Source organism: Balaenoptera borealis (genome assembly GCF_965194805.1).
Source record: "Balaenoptera borealis genome assembly, chromosome: X".
NCBI lineage: Eukaryota > Metazoa > Chordata > Mammalia > Artiodactyla > Balaenopteridae > Balaenoptera > Balaenoptera borealis.
The window spans coordinates 61795179-61812112 of record NC_138881.1 but is presented as its reverse complement, the minus strand read 5'-3'; the positions used below and the strand labels follow the sequence as shown (position 1 = coordinate 61812112).

Here is a 16934-nt window from a genome sequence, read left to right as displayed (position 1 = left end):
TCTTCATTGACTCATTGGTTTTTTCAGTGGCATATTGTTTAATCTACACATGATTGTGTATTCCCATATTTCTTCCTGTAATTTTTTTGTAGTCTCATACCATTGTGGTTGGAAACGATGCTTGACATAATTTCTATCCTCTTGAATTTGTTGAAACTTGTGTTGTAGCCTAGTATGTGATCTGTCTTGGAGAAGGAGAACATTCTATGTGTGCTTAAAATGAATGTGTATTCTGCTGTTTTGGGCGGAATGCTCTGTAGATATTTTTTAAGTGTAAGTGGTCTAATGTGTCATTTAAGGTTACTGTTTACTTATTGATTTTCTGTCTAGATGATCTGTCCATTGATGTGAATCGGGTGTTAAAGTTCCCTACTATTATTGCATTATTGTCAATTTCTCCACTTATGTCTGTTAACATTTGCTTTCTTTATTTGGGTGCTCCTTTATTAGGTACATATATGTTTATGATTATTATATCCCCTTCTTGTATTAATCCTGCTATCATTATATAATGCCCTTCTTTGTCTATTATTATAGACTTTATTTTAAAGTCTACTTTGTCTGATATGAGTTTTGCTACCCCAGCTTTCTTTTCATTGCCATTTGCACAGAATATCTTTTTCCATCCCCTCACTTTCAGTCACCCTATGTTTTTGATTGGAGCGTTTAGTACATTGACATTTAAAGTGATTATTGATAGGTATGTACTTATTGCAAGTTTGTTACTTGTATTCTGGTTGTTTTGCCCGTCCCCTCTATTTTTTTCTTTTTCATTTATTTTCTTCCTTTGCAGTTTGATAATTTTCTTTCTTCTTCTTTTTAAAAAAATATTTATTTATTTGTTTGTTTGTTTATTTATCTGGCTACACCGGGACTTAGTTGTGGCATGCAGGATATAGTTCCCTGACCAGGGATTGAACCCAGGCCTCCTGCATTGGGAGCATGCAGTCTTAACCACTGGACCACCAGGGAAGTCCTGATCATTTTCTTTTTTTTTTTTAAACATCTTTATTGGAGTATAATTGCTTTACAATATTGTGTTAGTTTCTGCTGTATAGCAAAGTGAATCAGCTATATGTATACATATATCCCCATATCCCCTCCCTCTTGTGTCTCCCTCCCACCCTCCCTATCATCCCACCCCTCTAGGTGGTCACAGAGCACTGAGCTGATCTCCCTGTGCTCTGATCATTTTCTTTATTGTTATGTTTGAGTTCCTTTCTTGCTAATTTTGGTGTATCTAATGTAGGTTTTTGATTTGTGGTTATCATGGAGTTCATATAGTTGACCTGTAAGTATATCTACTTGTTTTTAACTTATAGTCATTTAAGTTCAAATGCATTCTAAAAGATCTACATGTTTTACTCCCTTCCCACATGTTTTGTGTTTTTGATGTCATATTTTACAAATTCATGTCTATCCACTGTTTACTGTAGTTACATTTGATTTTATAATTTTTGTCCTTTAACCTTTGTGCTATCTTATTTAAGTGCTTGATCCACAGTACTTACTACATATCTACTTTTACCTGTGGGATTTTTCCTTTCCTATAACTTCTTATTTTTTGTTGTGGCCTTCTCTTTTTCACTTAAAGAAGACCCTTTAACACTTCTTGTAAGGTTGGTTTAGTATTGATGAACACTTTTAGTTTTTGCTTATCTGAAAAGCTCTTTATCTTTCATTCAATTCCAAATGATAACTCTGCTGGATAGAGTATCCTAGTTTATAGGTTTTTCCCTTTCAGCACTTTAAATATATCATGGCACTCCCTTCTTGCCTGCAAAGTTCCTGCAGAAAAATCAGCTGATAACCTTATGAAGGTTCCCTTGTATATGACTATATTATCTTGATGCTTTTAAAACTCCTTCTTTAACTTCTGCCTTTTTAATTTTGATATATATTGTGTGGGTCTCTTTGGGTTCATTTTGTTTGGGACTTTCTGTACTTCCTGTACCTGGATTTCTGTTTCCTTCTTCAGGTTCAGGAAGTTTTCAGCCATAATTTCATCAAATACATTTTCTGCCTCTTTCACTCTCTCTTCTCCTTCTGGTACCCTTATAATATGAATGTTAATATGCTTGATGTTGTCCCAGAAATCCTTTAAACTATCCTTATTTTTAAAAAAAATTGTTTCTCTTTTTTGCTGTTCTGATTGGGTGATTTCCACTTTTCTATCTTTTGGATCACTTATGTGTTCTTCTGTATCACCTAATCTGCTTTTAATTCCTTCTAGTGTATTTTTCTTTTCAGTTATTGTATTCTTCTGCTTTCACTGCTTCTTTTTTGTATTTTCTAGTTCTTTGTTAAAGTTCTTTTTGTGTTCATCTATTATTTGCCTGAGTTCACTTAGCATTTTTATGACTATTCCTTTGAAGTATGTTTCAGGTAAATTATTTTCCTCTGTTACATTAGGGTTTTTTTCCTGAGCTTTTATCTTGTTCTTTCATTTGAAACCTATTTCTCTGTTTTCTCATTTTGTTTAAGTTTCTCTCTTTGTCACTATGAAATTAGGTGAAATAGTTACCTATTCTGGTTTTAAAGGCATGTCTTTGTGTGAAGGCATCCCTGTGCAGTCTACATGTGCCTAGTGGCTTATTGGGAGAGCTGGATTTGAGGTGAGCATGGGCTACATCTTCTCCCTGGGTACACTGGCCTTAGTGGGAGATAGGGCTGGAATCAGAGGGGCCAGAGACAGAGCCAAGTGTGAATTGGGGATTCTCCTAGGCTCAGTGGTGGTCACTGCCATATTGGAGTTGTGGCTGGGGCCTGAAGGCTTAGGTTTCACTTTTTCCCTGGTGTGTGTGTCTTTGTCAGAGGCAGTGTTGGGGCCAGAGGGGTTGGAGCCACACTACTGTGCAGGTTCTGCTCCTTCCCTGGTGTATGTGCACACTGGCAATGGCAGTCTCCACCCTAACTAGGGGCAAGGCTGTGGCCCAAGCTGGCTCTGCTCCTTCCCCAGTGAGCGCATGTGCATTGGCAATAGTGGCCTCCATCTTAGCAGGGAGGAGTGCTAAAGCAGTAGCGGCTGGAGTGGTAGCCTGGTGCAGGCTGTGAGGCATGCTAAGGCAGTGCTGGCAGGCTGGCAAGAGCACCAGGCAGCTTTTCAATGTATGGTATCCATGCTGGGACTGGGAGCCAGCAAATCTGTGTGTGTTCTTCAAGAGTGGAGTCCTGGTTTCTTACATCTTTCCGTTATGCCCCACTGGTTTTCAAACCAGATAATGGAGCTTGATTTCCCAGTGTTGGACCCTAGGGCTGGGATGCCTAATATGTGGCTTAAACCCCTTGCTCCCCAGGGAGGATCCTGAGCCTTCTGGGTCACCCACTAGCGATGTACGTCCTGACTAACTCACTTCTCCTCCCTTCCTACCAGACTCTGTGTGGATCTTTCATTACAGCCTTGGTTGTAGAAGAGCCGCTCTTCTAGTCTTCAGGTCATTCTCCGTGAGAGTTGCTGTTTATGTAGTTGTAGTTTTAATGTGTTTGTGGGGGGAGGTGAGCTCAGGGTCTTTCTACTCTGCCATCTTGATCCCGCCTCTGACCAGTGCTTCTTTTTCTATAAGATGTGAATAGCTACTTTTACTACCAACTCACAATATTGGTCCTGAAAGAACACAATATGGGACTTATTTTCCTTGAGTTGACACTCATACTTCAAGATTCAGTATCCACATATCTTGGCCTCTCCCTACCCTCCAAACCCATCCTCGTTTTATGAGAGACTCACTGACGATCAATTATTGGTGTCCCTCCTCAATAGCACACTCAGACATGAGTATACAAGAAAGTGATCCCCACCTGGGCGCTGAATCTAAGTTATCTAAGGTGACTATCTCCATAGACTAACTCCTCTAATGAGTTCCTCCCTTCTGTATTGTTATTACAGTTGCAACCACTCTGTTGTACTTGTTTGCAGCTTTCTTAAGGCATAGCTGACATATGATAAACTGCATATATTTGAAGTATACAAGTTGATTTTTTGACATATGTATACACTCATGAAACCATCACCAGAATTAAGATAATAAACATGTCTACTACCCCCCCACACCAATATTCCTCATACCCTGTTATAATATATCCCTCCCTCCCACCACCCAACTCCCTTGCTGTCTCCTCTTGCCCTTCTTGACTTGGTTTGGTAATATTAAAGTGTTCCAACCCAAGAAAACAGCTAGATTCTCTGCATCTGAGCCAAGAGTAGAAGACATCCCTTGGGCCTTGCTTCCTTCCTCCTTTGAAAAGAAGTCAGACCCTCCCAAAGACTTATCTTTGCAGCTGTACACAAACAACTCTAAGACTAGATCAAAGGCCTTAAGTAAGGAACTAGGAGATTGAAACACTTCTATAAGTTGCAAGTAGGATCTAAAGTTGCAAATTACTTGAAGATAAACTAAAGAAAGATTTGAGGTGAAAGAATGTTTCTTAAGGAAACTTCTATTATAAAATAGCATACATTTGAAAAGTAATTAAAAGAAGAAAATCTGCATAATCCCACTACCCTAGCTGAACACTGTCAGTCATTTGGCATGTTTTCATTCCTGACTCTTCCCCCAACCAGAAAAAAAATTCTTTATTGAAACCTACTTCGAATGCAACTTTTAAGTGTTTGTGTTTAACTTTTTCTCTATATACCTCCAGCACACACCACCATAATAAAACCATAAAAGCATGGGGTATATATTTTTCTCAGGTCTCAGAGAAAGAATCAACATGTCTTCTTAGAGGATGTAGCTGCAATATGAGGCTAAGAACAAAAGCTCTATATTGTGGTTCTGCTAGCAGGTTCTAGAGAATTAGAATCTATAAAAATAGAGAAATGTTTCTTCTCTGTGGAACAAAAAGTTTACAGCAGGAAAGAACAACCCCCAGGGAAATCCAACTGCTATAGCCAAAGGTATACCTTTTCTTGGGAGGTTTTATGGATGAGAGGCTAACTTCTGAGTGTACTTTGAGTGTACATAGACAAGTACACTCAGAAGTTAGCTTCCTCATCCTTATAATTCCCACTTTCCCTTTACTAGTTTGGAAGGACTCATTTAATGCTGATTTTCTATGTTCAGCAATCCAGATGGCCTGTTGGCCAGTTAGCATGTAGTCCACCCCATATTTATTGGAAGCAGTGTAATGGAATAGACACCCTCTTTCTGAGATTTTCATAAGGAGAGGGAGGATAATTTTCTTACCCCCAACCCAAGAACAGGTAGCTATGCTCAAGATTCTATTTTCTTAAGAACTTCAAAGATGTGTTTTGAAAAGGAAAGGAAAGTTGTGCTCTGATCCTTTGCCTACTTTAATCAAAATTTCTTTTAAACCATCTTAATTTTAAATGATTCAGAGTTCATCCTCTGGCCACTTTGATATGCAAACAGTGAACTGGACCAACACCACAAACTCCAGACAACTCCATTCACTGCAGCCTAAGTTGTGTGTTTGTAACCTGTAAACTGCAGTTTCTTGAGTCGCACTGCACTGACATGATATAATGTAGGTAAAATTGAACAGATTGAAGATGATGGCAATGAGAGAAGCTATAGAACATACACTGTCCTTGTGCTCATGTTCAATCTGACTGCCGTTTCACACTCTAACGGTAAATGGAGTGGAGAGACAGAAGAGGGGAAGGGTTTATTCTGTGTTGGAAATCTGCCCTTTCTAATGATTCAACCAAGCTGGCCTGTATTATTCTTGTCTGATTTCATTTTTTTGGCAAGATTTGAAACTGACACTGCAGTTTGGAAGTTCTGAGATAATTGATGCCAGACAAGTATCATCAAGGGACGAAAACTTTTTAAAAATTTATTATTTTTATTAACAAGTGACTATGGATTCAGAATCACCTCCTGATGTTTTTAAAAACATTTGTCTTGTTATGAAAACGCTGTTAGCTTTTGAATTAAACACATGAAAGTTTAGCTAGAGATAGATAAATTTCTGCTTAACCTTTTCCCCTCCCCCAAAAGATAGCATCAAAAGACACACCCAAGCATCAAATGACAAACACAAGTATACATACACAAACGTGCATCCTGGCAGAACTGTTTTTTACAGCCTGTGCACAAGCAAATTTCTGAAGTTGTGAATAGAGTTCAAGGGCTCACAATTGTAGCTTTTAATTATACAGCTTATCACCAAGCTCCCTGAGTGACTGACATAGCATAGCACACAACAGGTTTCTGGGGATAGTTCCTAACAGTAAGTGACCCTTGAATTATCTTCAACCCATGGCGCATCCACTTGTTCTGAATACTGCCTTACAAGGAATTACATAATGTTGCAACTCCCCTGCTGATATCTTAGAGACCAAAAAGACAATGCTAAAGGAAAGGCACTTTCCATTTCTCTTTGCCCTTCTTTCATTCAGAGACTATGACCTGCGGTATCTCAATAGGCTGAAATCCACGGACAGCAGATGGGGTGGTGAAAAAAGTGTTAGGTAGTTCCCCAGGGCTGATGGAGCCAGAGTCACTTTGCACTGAGCCTCCACTGTTCTCAAACTGGGATATTTTCTTTTTGATCATCTTTCTCTCCTTGGCTCTGCGATTCTGAAACCAGATTTTCACCTGAAACACAAAATGCTTTGGATTTAATGGGGCAACATACTGAATGCACTTTTCAGTCATTGCTGATATTGTTCAGGGACTCTAGTATTTACAAAGTCCTTTCACATGCATCACTTAATTGAGCCTCACAATGACCTTGTGAAGTATGCTCATTTAACAACAGGTTTTAAAAAGGCTGAGACTCAGAGAAGGAAAATATCTTGCATGAGATGAAACTGAAATCAAGTCCAGGGCCTCAGACTCTGAATGCAGTGCTCTTTATATTATACCTCACCCACCATCTCTGTTGCGCAGGTAGAAATAAATAATGATAGAATGGCAGATGCTGAGCCATGGTGATAAAAAGGGAGGGATTTAAATAGCAAAGGTGATTATGATCTGTCATTAAAAGAAGTAAGGTTGTTAAAACAGAACTGGGTGAACAAGGGTGATGAAATACTATATCTCTTGCTGGGATACCAATGTGCCTTCATAAATGGTTGAAATGCAGGCTTCTTGGGATACGGCAATACATTAATGGACTTTATAGTTCTAGAATCTTATGATTTCCAGGATTACTCCTAGACCTAAGTAAAAAAAAAAAAATCAGGTAGTTATGTAATGTCAAAATCTGGGTGAGTGGAAACCACTGATCCTTGCCATGATTTAATCTTTACTGAGTATCCACAGTAAGCTAAATTTGAGGCAGGAATCATAGGATTACATAGACCACAGAAAATTAAATTCCTACCCTGAGTAATAGAAAAACTTGCTTCAGGTAGCAGCATTGGTGTTCATTTACTGTTACAGTTTGACTGATATGAACTAGATAATTGCCATGATTGACAGATTTCCACTTCACACATTGATTATGACTACTTGGGGAACCATATCAAGGTTTTGCCCTGACTGATCAATTGTATGGGAGTTTTAATCCTTCTCCTCCCCCTACGTCCCCACCCCTGCTTTCACACCTACACAGTGCCCACCACATTCAATTATTAATAAACCCATCAACCAATGGTACTAAACTAGGTGGTCCAGTAGGATGAATGTGGGCTTTAGGAGAGCTTTGAGAATGGCTTGGTCTTCTGTTTTGCTGCCACTCTTACTTACAGACTTCCCTAAAACCTCAACCTATTGAAATGCTTATATGAAACGTGTTAGATGTACTTCTGGTGTACCTGTCTTTCAGAAAGGCCCAAGTTGACTGCCAGCTCTGATTTTCTCCGAATGGTGATGTATCTATTGCAGTGGAATTCCTTCTCCAGCTCCAACCTTTGATGATCTGTGTAAACCACACGATACTTTTCTTTTGTCCTGGTTTTCCCTGTTAGGGGAGAAAGCAGTGCATTTAATCATATTTTGCTTCTTTGGAGATTGTTTTGGTTGGAGGAATCATAGTCATTGTTCCTACCCTTAGCTATTACTTTCAAATATAAAACAAGTACTTTTTTTAACCAAATATGTCATAAGTCCATTTCTCCATTAATTACTTTGTCATCTGTGGCTATTTTACATATATATATGTATATATATATATATTCAACACACCTATCACACCACCATTGACATACTGTTACACCAAAGCATTTTAAAGCAAACACTTAAGCCATGATTTTCATTCCCTTCACACTAACATAGGGGAACAGCATTGTCATTGTCAGTAGTAGCAACATTCATTATACATGCACTTCCTTTTATATTGATATTTTATGCAGTTCATTCATATTGTTTCCTATTGAACCTCTCACTTACCCTTTCAAATTACGCAGAATGTGTCTTATCCCCATTTTGCAGATAAGGAACCTGAGGCTCAGTGTAGGTAAGTAAGTGGCTTTGTGCTAGTGAGCTGAGGAGTGGGGACCCAAACACATACCCTTGGCTCCCAGTCCGGTGTGCCAAATGTTATTCCTGATTTAAACATGCTGGGCAGCATAAGAATGGCCCAAGTGAGGCAAGCTGTTTTGTGATCCTGACATTCTAATTACATATACATTCTAGAATTTCATTTGGAGAGTAATTTAAAAAGAAAACATCTATTGTCACTTAGATTCTGTTCTAGGATAGCCCCTATTACTTATTAGAAAAAATAGTTTAGTTTTTTGGGGAGAGTCTTAAACAAATTTTTATTCCCAAGTGGATAATGAATGGGAGAAAGAGGGGGTGTTGACTTTAGCAGAATAAAATGGGTATTCTAGTATTCTTTGAAAGGATATACAAACATTTGCTTTGTGTTACAACGTTTAACTAATTTCTCATGCCCTCCTTCAAATAGAGTTTTATTCCTCCTTTCAAATGTTCCAAAGGTGATTAGGAAGTTTCTCTTTCTTTTCCATTTTTCTAACCCCCTCCAGGATCTTCCTCCTTTTCTCTATGGCTTTTGGCAAACTCCTTCTGATCTTCCCTGGTTGTTTTTGATGTGAAGTTTTGGGGAGCGATCTGTAAGACAAAGGTTTCTTTAAAGTGTTTCCCTAAACTCCATTGAGGTGTTAAGATGCAGCACAAGCTTAACAAAGGAGCTACATAGCATCAGATCCCATCCTGAACCCTCTTTACATTCAGGAACACTAGCAAATTGGTTTGGAATTTACAAGCCCTAAACAAATGTCAGACACCCTTTCATCTCCAGGAAAGAAAAAAAAAGGGACATGAATGTAGAAACAAATTCTAGATGAGAGATATGTTTTAGGATTAACTCATGGACTAAAGAACTAAACAAAACTTTCCCTCTTAAAAATGGAAAACGATGAATCCCAGTCAATCTGTCTCAAAGGCTCAAATTTTAAGCTGGTTTTCTTTTTTGTTTGTTTTTTGTGTTTTTTTTGTTGTCAATTTTTTTAATTGAAGTATAGTTGATTTACAATATTGTGTTAGTTTCATTTGCAGCAATGTGGAAAGACCAAGGGAATATTATGCTTAGTGAAATAAGTCAGACAGAGAAAGACAAATACTGTATGATATCACTTACATGTGGACTCTAAAATATAATACAAATGAATGTATATGCAAAACAGAAACAGACTCACAGATACAGAAAACAAACTTGAGCTGGTTTTCTGAATTTAGGAAACCAAAGGTCTGGCATTTGGTATGTTACAAAGGCAGAATGTATATTTGAGGTCACAATGAAAACATTGAGGTTTAATTTATTTCCAGAACCTCAAATCTTAGAATCAAAATATATCTTTGAAGAGATGTTCCCTAAAACCCTTCCTAATCCCAAAGTGACTAAGTGTTTAAGTTCTAACTTGAGGCAGAAGTTAAAATTCAACTTGTGTGTGTCTGTTTTCCGCTCTTTGATAATCAGTAAATATAACCAGACTTCAAGAACTCTGGAAGGTTGCAGTCCTTCCCCACCCCCATTGGTCATAAATTCCCCTCTTGCAGTTTCTTCTGAGGACAATAAAGTCAAGACCAGGCCTCTTTATTTGCCATGAAAATCCTCACCCTTTCCGGCAATATAACCCCTGAAGAAAGGAGGAATGAGGAAGAGCCAAGCTGCATATCAAAGCCATGCAAAGTGTTAAAAAGAGTCTGTTGCCCCAATCTGACAGATAAGACCTCAAACCTCAAGAAGACATAGATCAGGGGGAAATATTGACTGCACATTTAACAAAGAGATATGAACTCCTGTTTCCTGGTGCTCCTCTTGTGTCCCTGCTCCCAAACTGTCTTCTTTCCACCCCTTTCATTGCCTCTTCCCTTAAATGATGAAATCTGATTGAATGGGTTTTGGACATTTTTCTAGTAGAGCATTTTTCTAAGAGCACTAGCTTTTATTGTTCAAGCTATTCTCTTCTCCCAGAGACTACAACATTTCTGAGGGTGAGGGATCCCCTTCTCTGGCGCTATTGTGGGTTAATTTAAGAAAGTAACAAACCGTAAGTTGTATTACAGGGCTGCTTCATAGCCCTGTGGTGGGGATTTCACTGCCTCCCCCTGCCTAAAGCCTTGGACAAACCTCTGTAGTTCCCACTACCTAGAAGACAGTATCCCTACAGAGTCTGCAAACACATATCATTATATATGATGACTTATCATCACCCTAAATGTGCTCATTTGAGAGACTGGCTGTGAAAGCACTGTTAGGCAGAAAAGCACTCTCCAAACCTAGGGGTTATGATGATGATGACAATGAGGGTAAAGAGGATGAAAACCAATCTCTTTCTTTAGGGAGTAGAGTGTAATTGACACCATCATAATGACTTTCCATCTGATGGTAATCTTTTGCTGCTTTTAGTTAAAAATTGCATCCAAATTCATTCATAAAAATTATCCAATTAAATGATCAAAACAAAGAAAGATAATGATAAGCTTCAGGAATTATTAAGTAACTCATTTTCTGAAGGGTCCTAACTGAATAAAATCTTTTAAGTATAACTTCCTCAGTGTTTTGTATTTTGTCCAGTGGGTTAATCATAATTATTCAAAGTCACTTCCTTCTCTCCTCTTCTTTCCCACACCTAAAAAGAAAGCCCCTCTCCAGTCCTGCTTAGGTTACCACTTTGCCAATACTCATCCAAGGTTACAACTCTGGGTAAAAAAAAAAGCAAAAAATGAAAAAATTCCTAGCTGTAATGCACTGACAATATTTAAAATACGAAAATACTGAACTTTTCCCAGAATCTTTCTATCAGGTTCCTTTCCATATAATTTTTAAAACCAGAAGTGTATTGGAACAGAATACTTAGGGAACAAAGTGGAAATAAAAATATTTCATTTTTAAATCAAATCACTTAGTGGACATTCATTTATTCTGTGTCAGTCCCCTTTCTCTCATTTGAAAATCAAATGCGATAATAATCACTATGAAATGTTTTCCGATTGTCCCCTAATATGTGTATTTTTGTTTCTTTAACTTAAGGCTATTTTAAAAACATTCGTCAGTGATGGAAAGAGCTTTCATTTGATTACCATAATCAGGGAGGGGTTACTTCAATTTTGTACTTCATCTATTTTCTTCTCAGCCATAAGTCAAATGTTGTCCTACAATACTACAGAGTGAAGTAGAAAATTTAGGAGGATCTGACTTATTCATTCATTTAACAAATATTTGTTTAACACTCGCTATGTACTAAGCATACAAATGGGTGTCTTTTTGTTTGGAGTGATACAAAGAGGTGATCAACTTAATTTTTTGTGGGGTTCATAACATGAGATCCATGGAAGGGCTTCAGTGGATCCATGAATCTCCCAAAATTATTCAAAAAATGACATGTGTGTATACATGCGCATTTGTGCCTTTGTGCATTTTTCTGGGGAGAGGGTCCATACTTTTCATCACATTCTTAAATTGTTGCTAAATATGCACCTTAGGCTACAAGAATATAATAAAGGGGCACTTTTATAAGACATTAAAATGAAATGGAGATTGAATTTAATAAAGCCCCATCTATAGGATAGGCTGCCAGAAGTCAATGGGGTACCAAAATCATTCAATTTAGAATTTCTCATAGAAGTAGGAGAGAAAATCTTGTGAAGGTGGCATTGTACACCCAGGTTTCAAGAGTTAGCTAATGATGAAGACACCACAGAGCAATTTAGAGTCCCTTTCTAAACTTACCCAAAAGAAAGAATCTGACAAATGCAAATGAAAGACTTTTAAGCAGAGAAACCCATCATATTTTCTCTCATAAACAGAAAATTCATGACTCAAGATTTATTTTGTCTTGTCCTTTTCTTCCCATTGTTCTCTCTTCCAAACAACATACTAGTGACTTTCCTCTTCTAAAGTATTTCAAAACATAATCCTGAACTGGGAGCAGCTACTTTTCTGGCTTTTGTGTCTTTTGCTGATGGTTAGGGCTTAGTGAATAGATGTTAATTACAACCCTAAGATTAGATATAATAACAGCCCTGGGAATACAATACCCTAACCTAATTTTCTATTCTCTTTAGCCAGCCAACTCACTCTTATTTCAAAAAGCAATATGCAGACTTACTTCCAAACACTTTAAAGCTAAGTATTTAAGCTCAACTCTTAATTTGGGATTGCTACCCCAGTAATGTCCTAATCAATTGGAACTATCTCCTCTGGGCTGAGCCCTCTTAACGGTGAAAGTTGGTCCCATCCCACCCTCCTGCTTTTGCTTTTTTTAGGGAGAGAAAAAGGGCAGAACTGTGAGCAGAAGCATAATCATTGTGGACAAATGCTATTGAAATGTCATTTCTTCCCCAGAGGGATGAAAGTGATAGAGCTGAATTTTACTAATTTTCTCTAATGACAGGGAGCGATAGGTTGGAATAATAAGAATGTGATAAAAGAACAACTATAGCTGAAAACAAACATCTCCCCGCCTCCCTCCTCCACCCCCTGTCCAAGATTAAAGCAGAGTACCCACTTCCCCCGCCCCTGGCTCCCAGTAGCCGCCCACCGGCTTGCTGGTAGGAGCGTGGGTAGGCATTAGGCTGGGATCTCTGGGCTTTCCTATGTGCGGTGACAAGCCTGCATCCAGCCCCTGCACCTCGAAACGCCTACCTGACTGTTAGCAGGGCTTTAATCACTTTAATCTTATTGATGTTGGGGCTGATATTCGTGCACGCCCAGGGGATGTTAGGGTTGAGTAACTTATTATGTCCCAGTGGTGTGCTGTAGCTTTCTCACAGCCTCTATGCTTCCATTGGCGGAAGGGAAATTGTTAGAAGGCATTGGGTTTGAATCCAGCTTGCCTCTGCCAGCTTGGGCGAAAGAAGCTGGAGCTTCCTTGAGAGTCCAGGGTGACCAGGTTGCTTTGCCATTGGGGCCTTCGTGGCTAAACTGGAGGGTCTGTTGCCAACCAAGCATTGTGAACCTAAGTTGAGAACCACCAGCTTTGAGGGGGAAGCCGACCTGCCCAGATGGGGAAGGGCTTGAAATGGAACGGGCAAGCAGCAGTGATTGAGCACAGGGACACGTGGCTGTCCTCTCCTCATTCACCCACTGATCTTCCCCGTGCATCTGTTTTCCCATCTGGGCAACTACAGGGTTGGATCTTGACCCTTGTGGCTCAACATGCCCATTGTCCGCCCGATTGCTCCCTTGACCGATCAGAAAATGGTGAAAAAGTCCCCTACGGTCGGCTTAGTTCCAAGCACCATGCTCTGCTTTTGAACAGAGGCACAAGCGAAGGACGTCACTAATGGGCTGGGGCCCTGGGCAGTAAGACACTCAATGGTCTCCTTAGCTAAGCTGTCCGGGGAGAAGCCTGAGGACTAGGAGGGCCAGAAGGCCAAGTGAAGTAGATGAGAAGCAAAGGAAGGAAAAGTGTGAGAGCTTTGGAATCGATTACTCACCAGTCACTTGCACGGTCTTGCGCATCCACGCATAGGGGCTGTGGCGGCTTCTGTTAGAACTGGCGTCGGCGGTGCAGGCGTCGATGGGGAACAGTGATCCGCCGGCTGGTGTAGGCAGGCTGCTACCGCTGTTTCCACCCCCTGCGGGTTCCAGGTTGCTGTATTCCGGCGAGCCAAAGGCAGCGGGGCTCGAGGTCATGTCGTTCATGGGCACCGTGCCCATTGTACTGGACGGCCCGGGGTACACGCTCCAGTCTTCCCGAGGGGGACTATAGGGTGACCCCCAGGCCCCCAGCGATGGCCCGTGAGGATCCATACCGGGCATATGGGGATACCCCATATAGTGCGCATAAGACGGGGCCGCTGCGAAGTTGGAGGCTGGCATCGGACTCCCACCGTCCCCAGTGGCGCCAGCCCCGGCTGTGCCACCTCCTGCGGGGCTCCTGAGAGTGCCCGAGTACATGCCCGTTTCTTTTTCCAAAAGGCAGCTTCTGTACATAGTGGCTTGGGTATGAGAAAGGAGCTCCCTAAGCCATCCTGAAGTCCCTGTAAGGCCCCAACCCGACTTTGAGAAGCAGTAGGGAACCAGTAGGTTAGGCCGTAGCTGTGCTGCAAGCTCCTCCGCGCCCCTCAGACTACTCCATCGGCGTTTCCTACCCTGACGGTTTCCAGGTGACTGGTAGCCCGGTATAGATGGGCCCCCAATGGCTGGGCTGACGTCAAGGGGCTTTAGGCTTTTACATAGCATTTGCATTCAAATGAACGGCCATTTCACTTTCACAGGGACTTGTTCACTCTACACTCCCTCTCCCAGAGCTCCTGAGCCTTTCTATCTCATCTTTCTCGCTTTTGTCCATCTGGTCCCATAGCACTAATTTTGCGCTTTTGGAGGCAGAAGGGAGCTCCTCCAGAGGTTTCTGAGCAGCTCCCTCCAAAGTGAGATGGAGACGTGTAGAATCAGGGCCAAATCCTGCTCTTTGGTCCTTACCCCGCGGCTTCTTTACACTGATCTTCCTGCACCCAGTCTGCATCCTTGGTATCCCCTCTGCCCACATTCCCTGGCACGGGTACTCCACATGGCACTGGCCCATGATACCCTACTCCTCATCGCCCCCTCCACCAGGAGGAGAGCTTTGTTTCTAAGGACAGAGATTCATTTCACAGAGATTCATTTGTAAAACATCCAATTAATCCGGCCTGCCATCTACTGGAATGTAACCTTAGGAAGGCAGAGCAGGGATGTTTGTCTCTTGTTCACTACTCTATCCCCCGTGTCTACAACAGTCCGGCACACAGTAGGCACACAATAAGTTGGATGTTTTACAAATATGCACAAATTAAAGAAAGATGAAGAGAGGAGGTTATGAAAAAAGGAAGGAAAGAAGGAGAAGACCCATGTGGGTAGTGGGCTTTTTTATTTCCCTTTCAGTTCACTAGTATTGCTTGGGTGTCTCTTTCTGTCAGTATCCCAAGGAGCCAAATTCCTGCAGTCTCAAGTCCAGGGCAGCTGAAGCTCCCAACTTTCTTTCACACTTGAGGTGACTTCCTTTGTAAAGCTCCAATTGTTGAAAAAAGGCATGGACTTGCCAGTAGATGCCAGTGAACTCAAGATTTTGCTTCAAGAAGCCAGCTCACCTCCTGACGACAAAACCAATTTGTATTCCAGGATTCCTTCTCACCCACATGCTCCCTCACCTCTTCTCCCTCCCAAAGCCTACCACAACCTTTAGTTCAGGCTGTGCTCCTATTCAGAGAATGTGCTCCTGTATGAAGTCCAACACAACCTGGCACCTCCATTAACTAATCCCTCTTTGGCTTTGGGAATATCACTTCACTTCTGGGAGTTTCAGGGTTTTCCCCTGTGTAATAGGGATCCTAACAGTGTCTGCATTTACAAGGCAGGATTTCCTGAGATGATGTATGCAAACTGCTTAACTTAATGCTTGGCACACAGCACAGGACCACTGTATTCATTAATTTACCCAACAAATATTTATTGAATGCTAGGTGCTATTCTATGCATGGAGACATCAATAGTGAACAAAGCCTTTGACCTTATTAAACTTATATTCTCAAGGGGAGAAATACTAATAAGTAATGAAATTTTGTGTTATGTCAGATGATAATAATCAATGTTGTGAAGAAAAAGAAAGCAAGGAGAATAGGGAATGCTGGAGGATGTTGCAACTTAACAAGTGGTGGTCTGGAGGACCTTACTTAGAAATGATATTTAAATAAAATATAGAAGTGATGGAGTGAGCTATGAGGAGAGGATCCAGACAGAGGGAACAACAGGTAAAAAGTCTGTCTTCTATTGAAGAAATAGCAAGAAGGAAAGTGTGGCTAACAGGTAGATGAGGTCCAAAAGCTAATGGGGTAGGTCATTTTTAATTTCTAAGTTTTTACTCTAACTGAGGTAGGGGGACATTGTAGGGTTTTGAGCAGGTGAGTCACGTGATTTGACTTAAGTTTTGAAAGGATTGCTCTGGCCATTGGATTAAGAATAGACTGTAGGGCTTCCCTGGTGGCGCAGTGGTTGAGAATCTGCCTGCCAATGCAGGGGAAACGGGTTCGAGCCCTGGTCTGGGAAGATCCCACATGCCGCGGAGCAACTAAGCCCGTGAGCAACAACTACTGAGCCTGCGCGTCTGGAGCCTGTGTCCCGCAACGGGAGGGGCCGCGATAGTGAAAGGCCGGCGCACCGCGATGAAGAGTGGCCCCCGTTTACCGCAACTAGAGAAAGCCCTCACACGAAACGAAGACCCAACACAGCCAAAAATAAATAAATAAATAAATAAATAAAGTAGATATTAATTAAAAAAAAAAAGAATAGACTGTAAGTAGGCAAAATAGAATCAGGGTGATTAATTAAAAGGCTATTGCAATAATCCAGGTGAATGGCATTTGGGGATGGAGAGAAGTGGTTGAATTCTGGATATATTTTGAAGCCTGCTTTGAAGAAGGAGAAGGAAAAGAAGGAACAGAAGTAATTGGTCAGCAAAGACTAATTAAAACCAAGCACTGGGGAGAAGGGACTAAGGGACAGGAAAGTCACATACCTATAGGCACTTTTTGCTCATGATCTCATTTAACCTTCACAAGAGCCTCATGAGTTAC

The 16934-nt window shown here is 40.8% G+C and overlaps 1 protein-coding gene across 1 annotated transcript; it reads right to left on the bottom strand.

Moving 5' to 3' along the window:
* Positions 1-330: 330 nt before the first annotated feature.
* On the bottom strand, positions 331-16324 carry CDX4 (caudal type homeobox 4). Its single transcript, XM_082377424.1, has 3 exons — positions 13818-16324; positions 7727-7872; positions 331-6563 (listed from the first exon to the last, which is right to left on the bottom strand). The coding sequence occupies exons 1-3, from the start codon at positions 14569-14571 to the stop codon at positions 6357-6359; spliced, it is 1107 nt and encodes a 368-aa protein (XP_082233550.1). The 5' UTR covers positions 14572-16324; the 3' UTR covers positions 331-6356.
* Positions 16325-16934: the final 610 nt, after the last annotated feature.

Excerpts from the sequence above, each read along its gene's own strand:
- CDX4 (XM_082377424.1), bottom strand. The coding sequence starts at position 14,571 with ATGCAAATGCTATGTAAAAGCCTAAAGCCCCTTGACGTCAGCCCAGCC. Across the intron at positions 7,873-13,817 it reads CAAGACCGTGCAAGTGACTG|GGAAAACCAGGACAAAAGAA; the intron begins GTGAGTAATCGA and ends CTCCCCTAACAG. Across the intron at positions 6,564-7,726 it reads TGGGCCTTTCTGAAAGACAG|GTGAAAATCTGGTTTCAGAA; the intron begins GTACACCAGAAG and ends TTTGTGTTTCAG.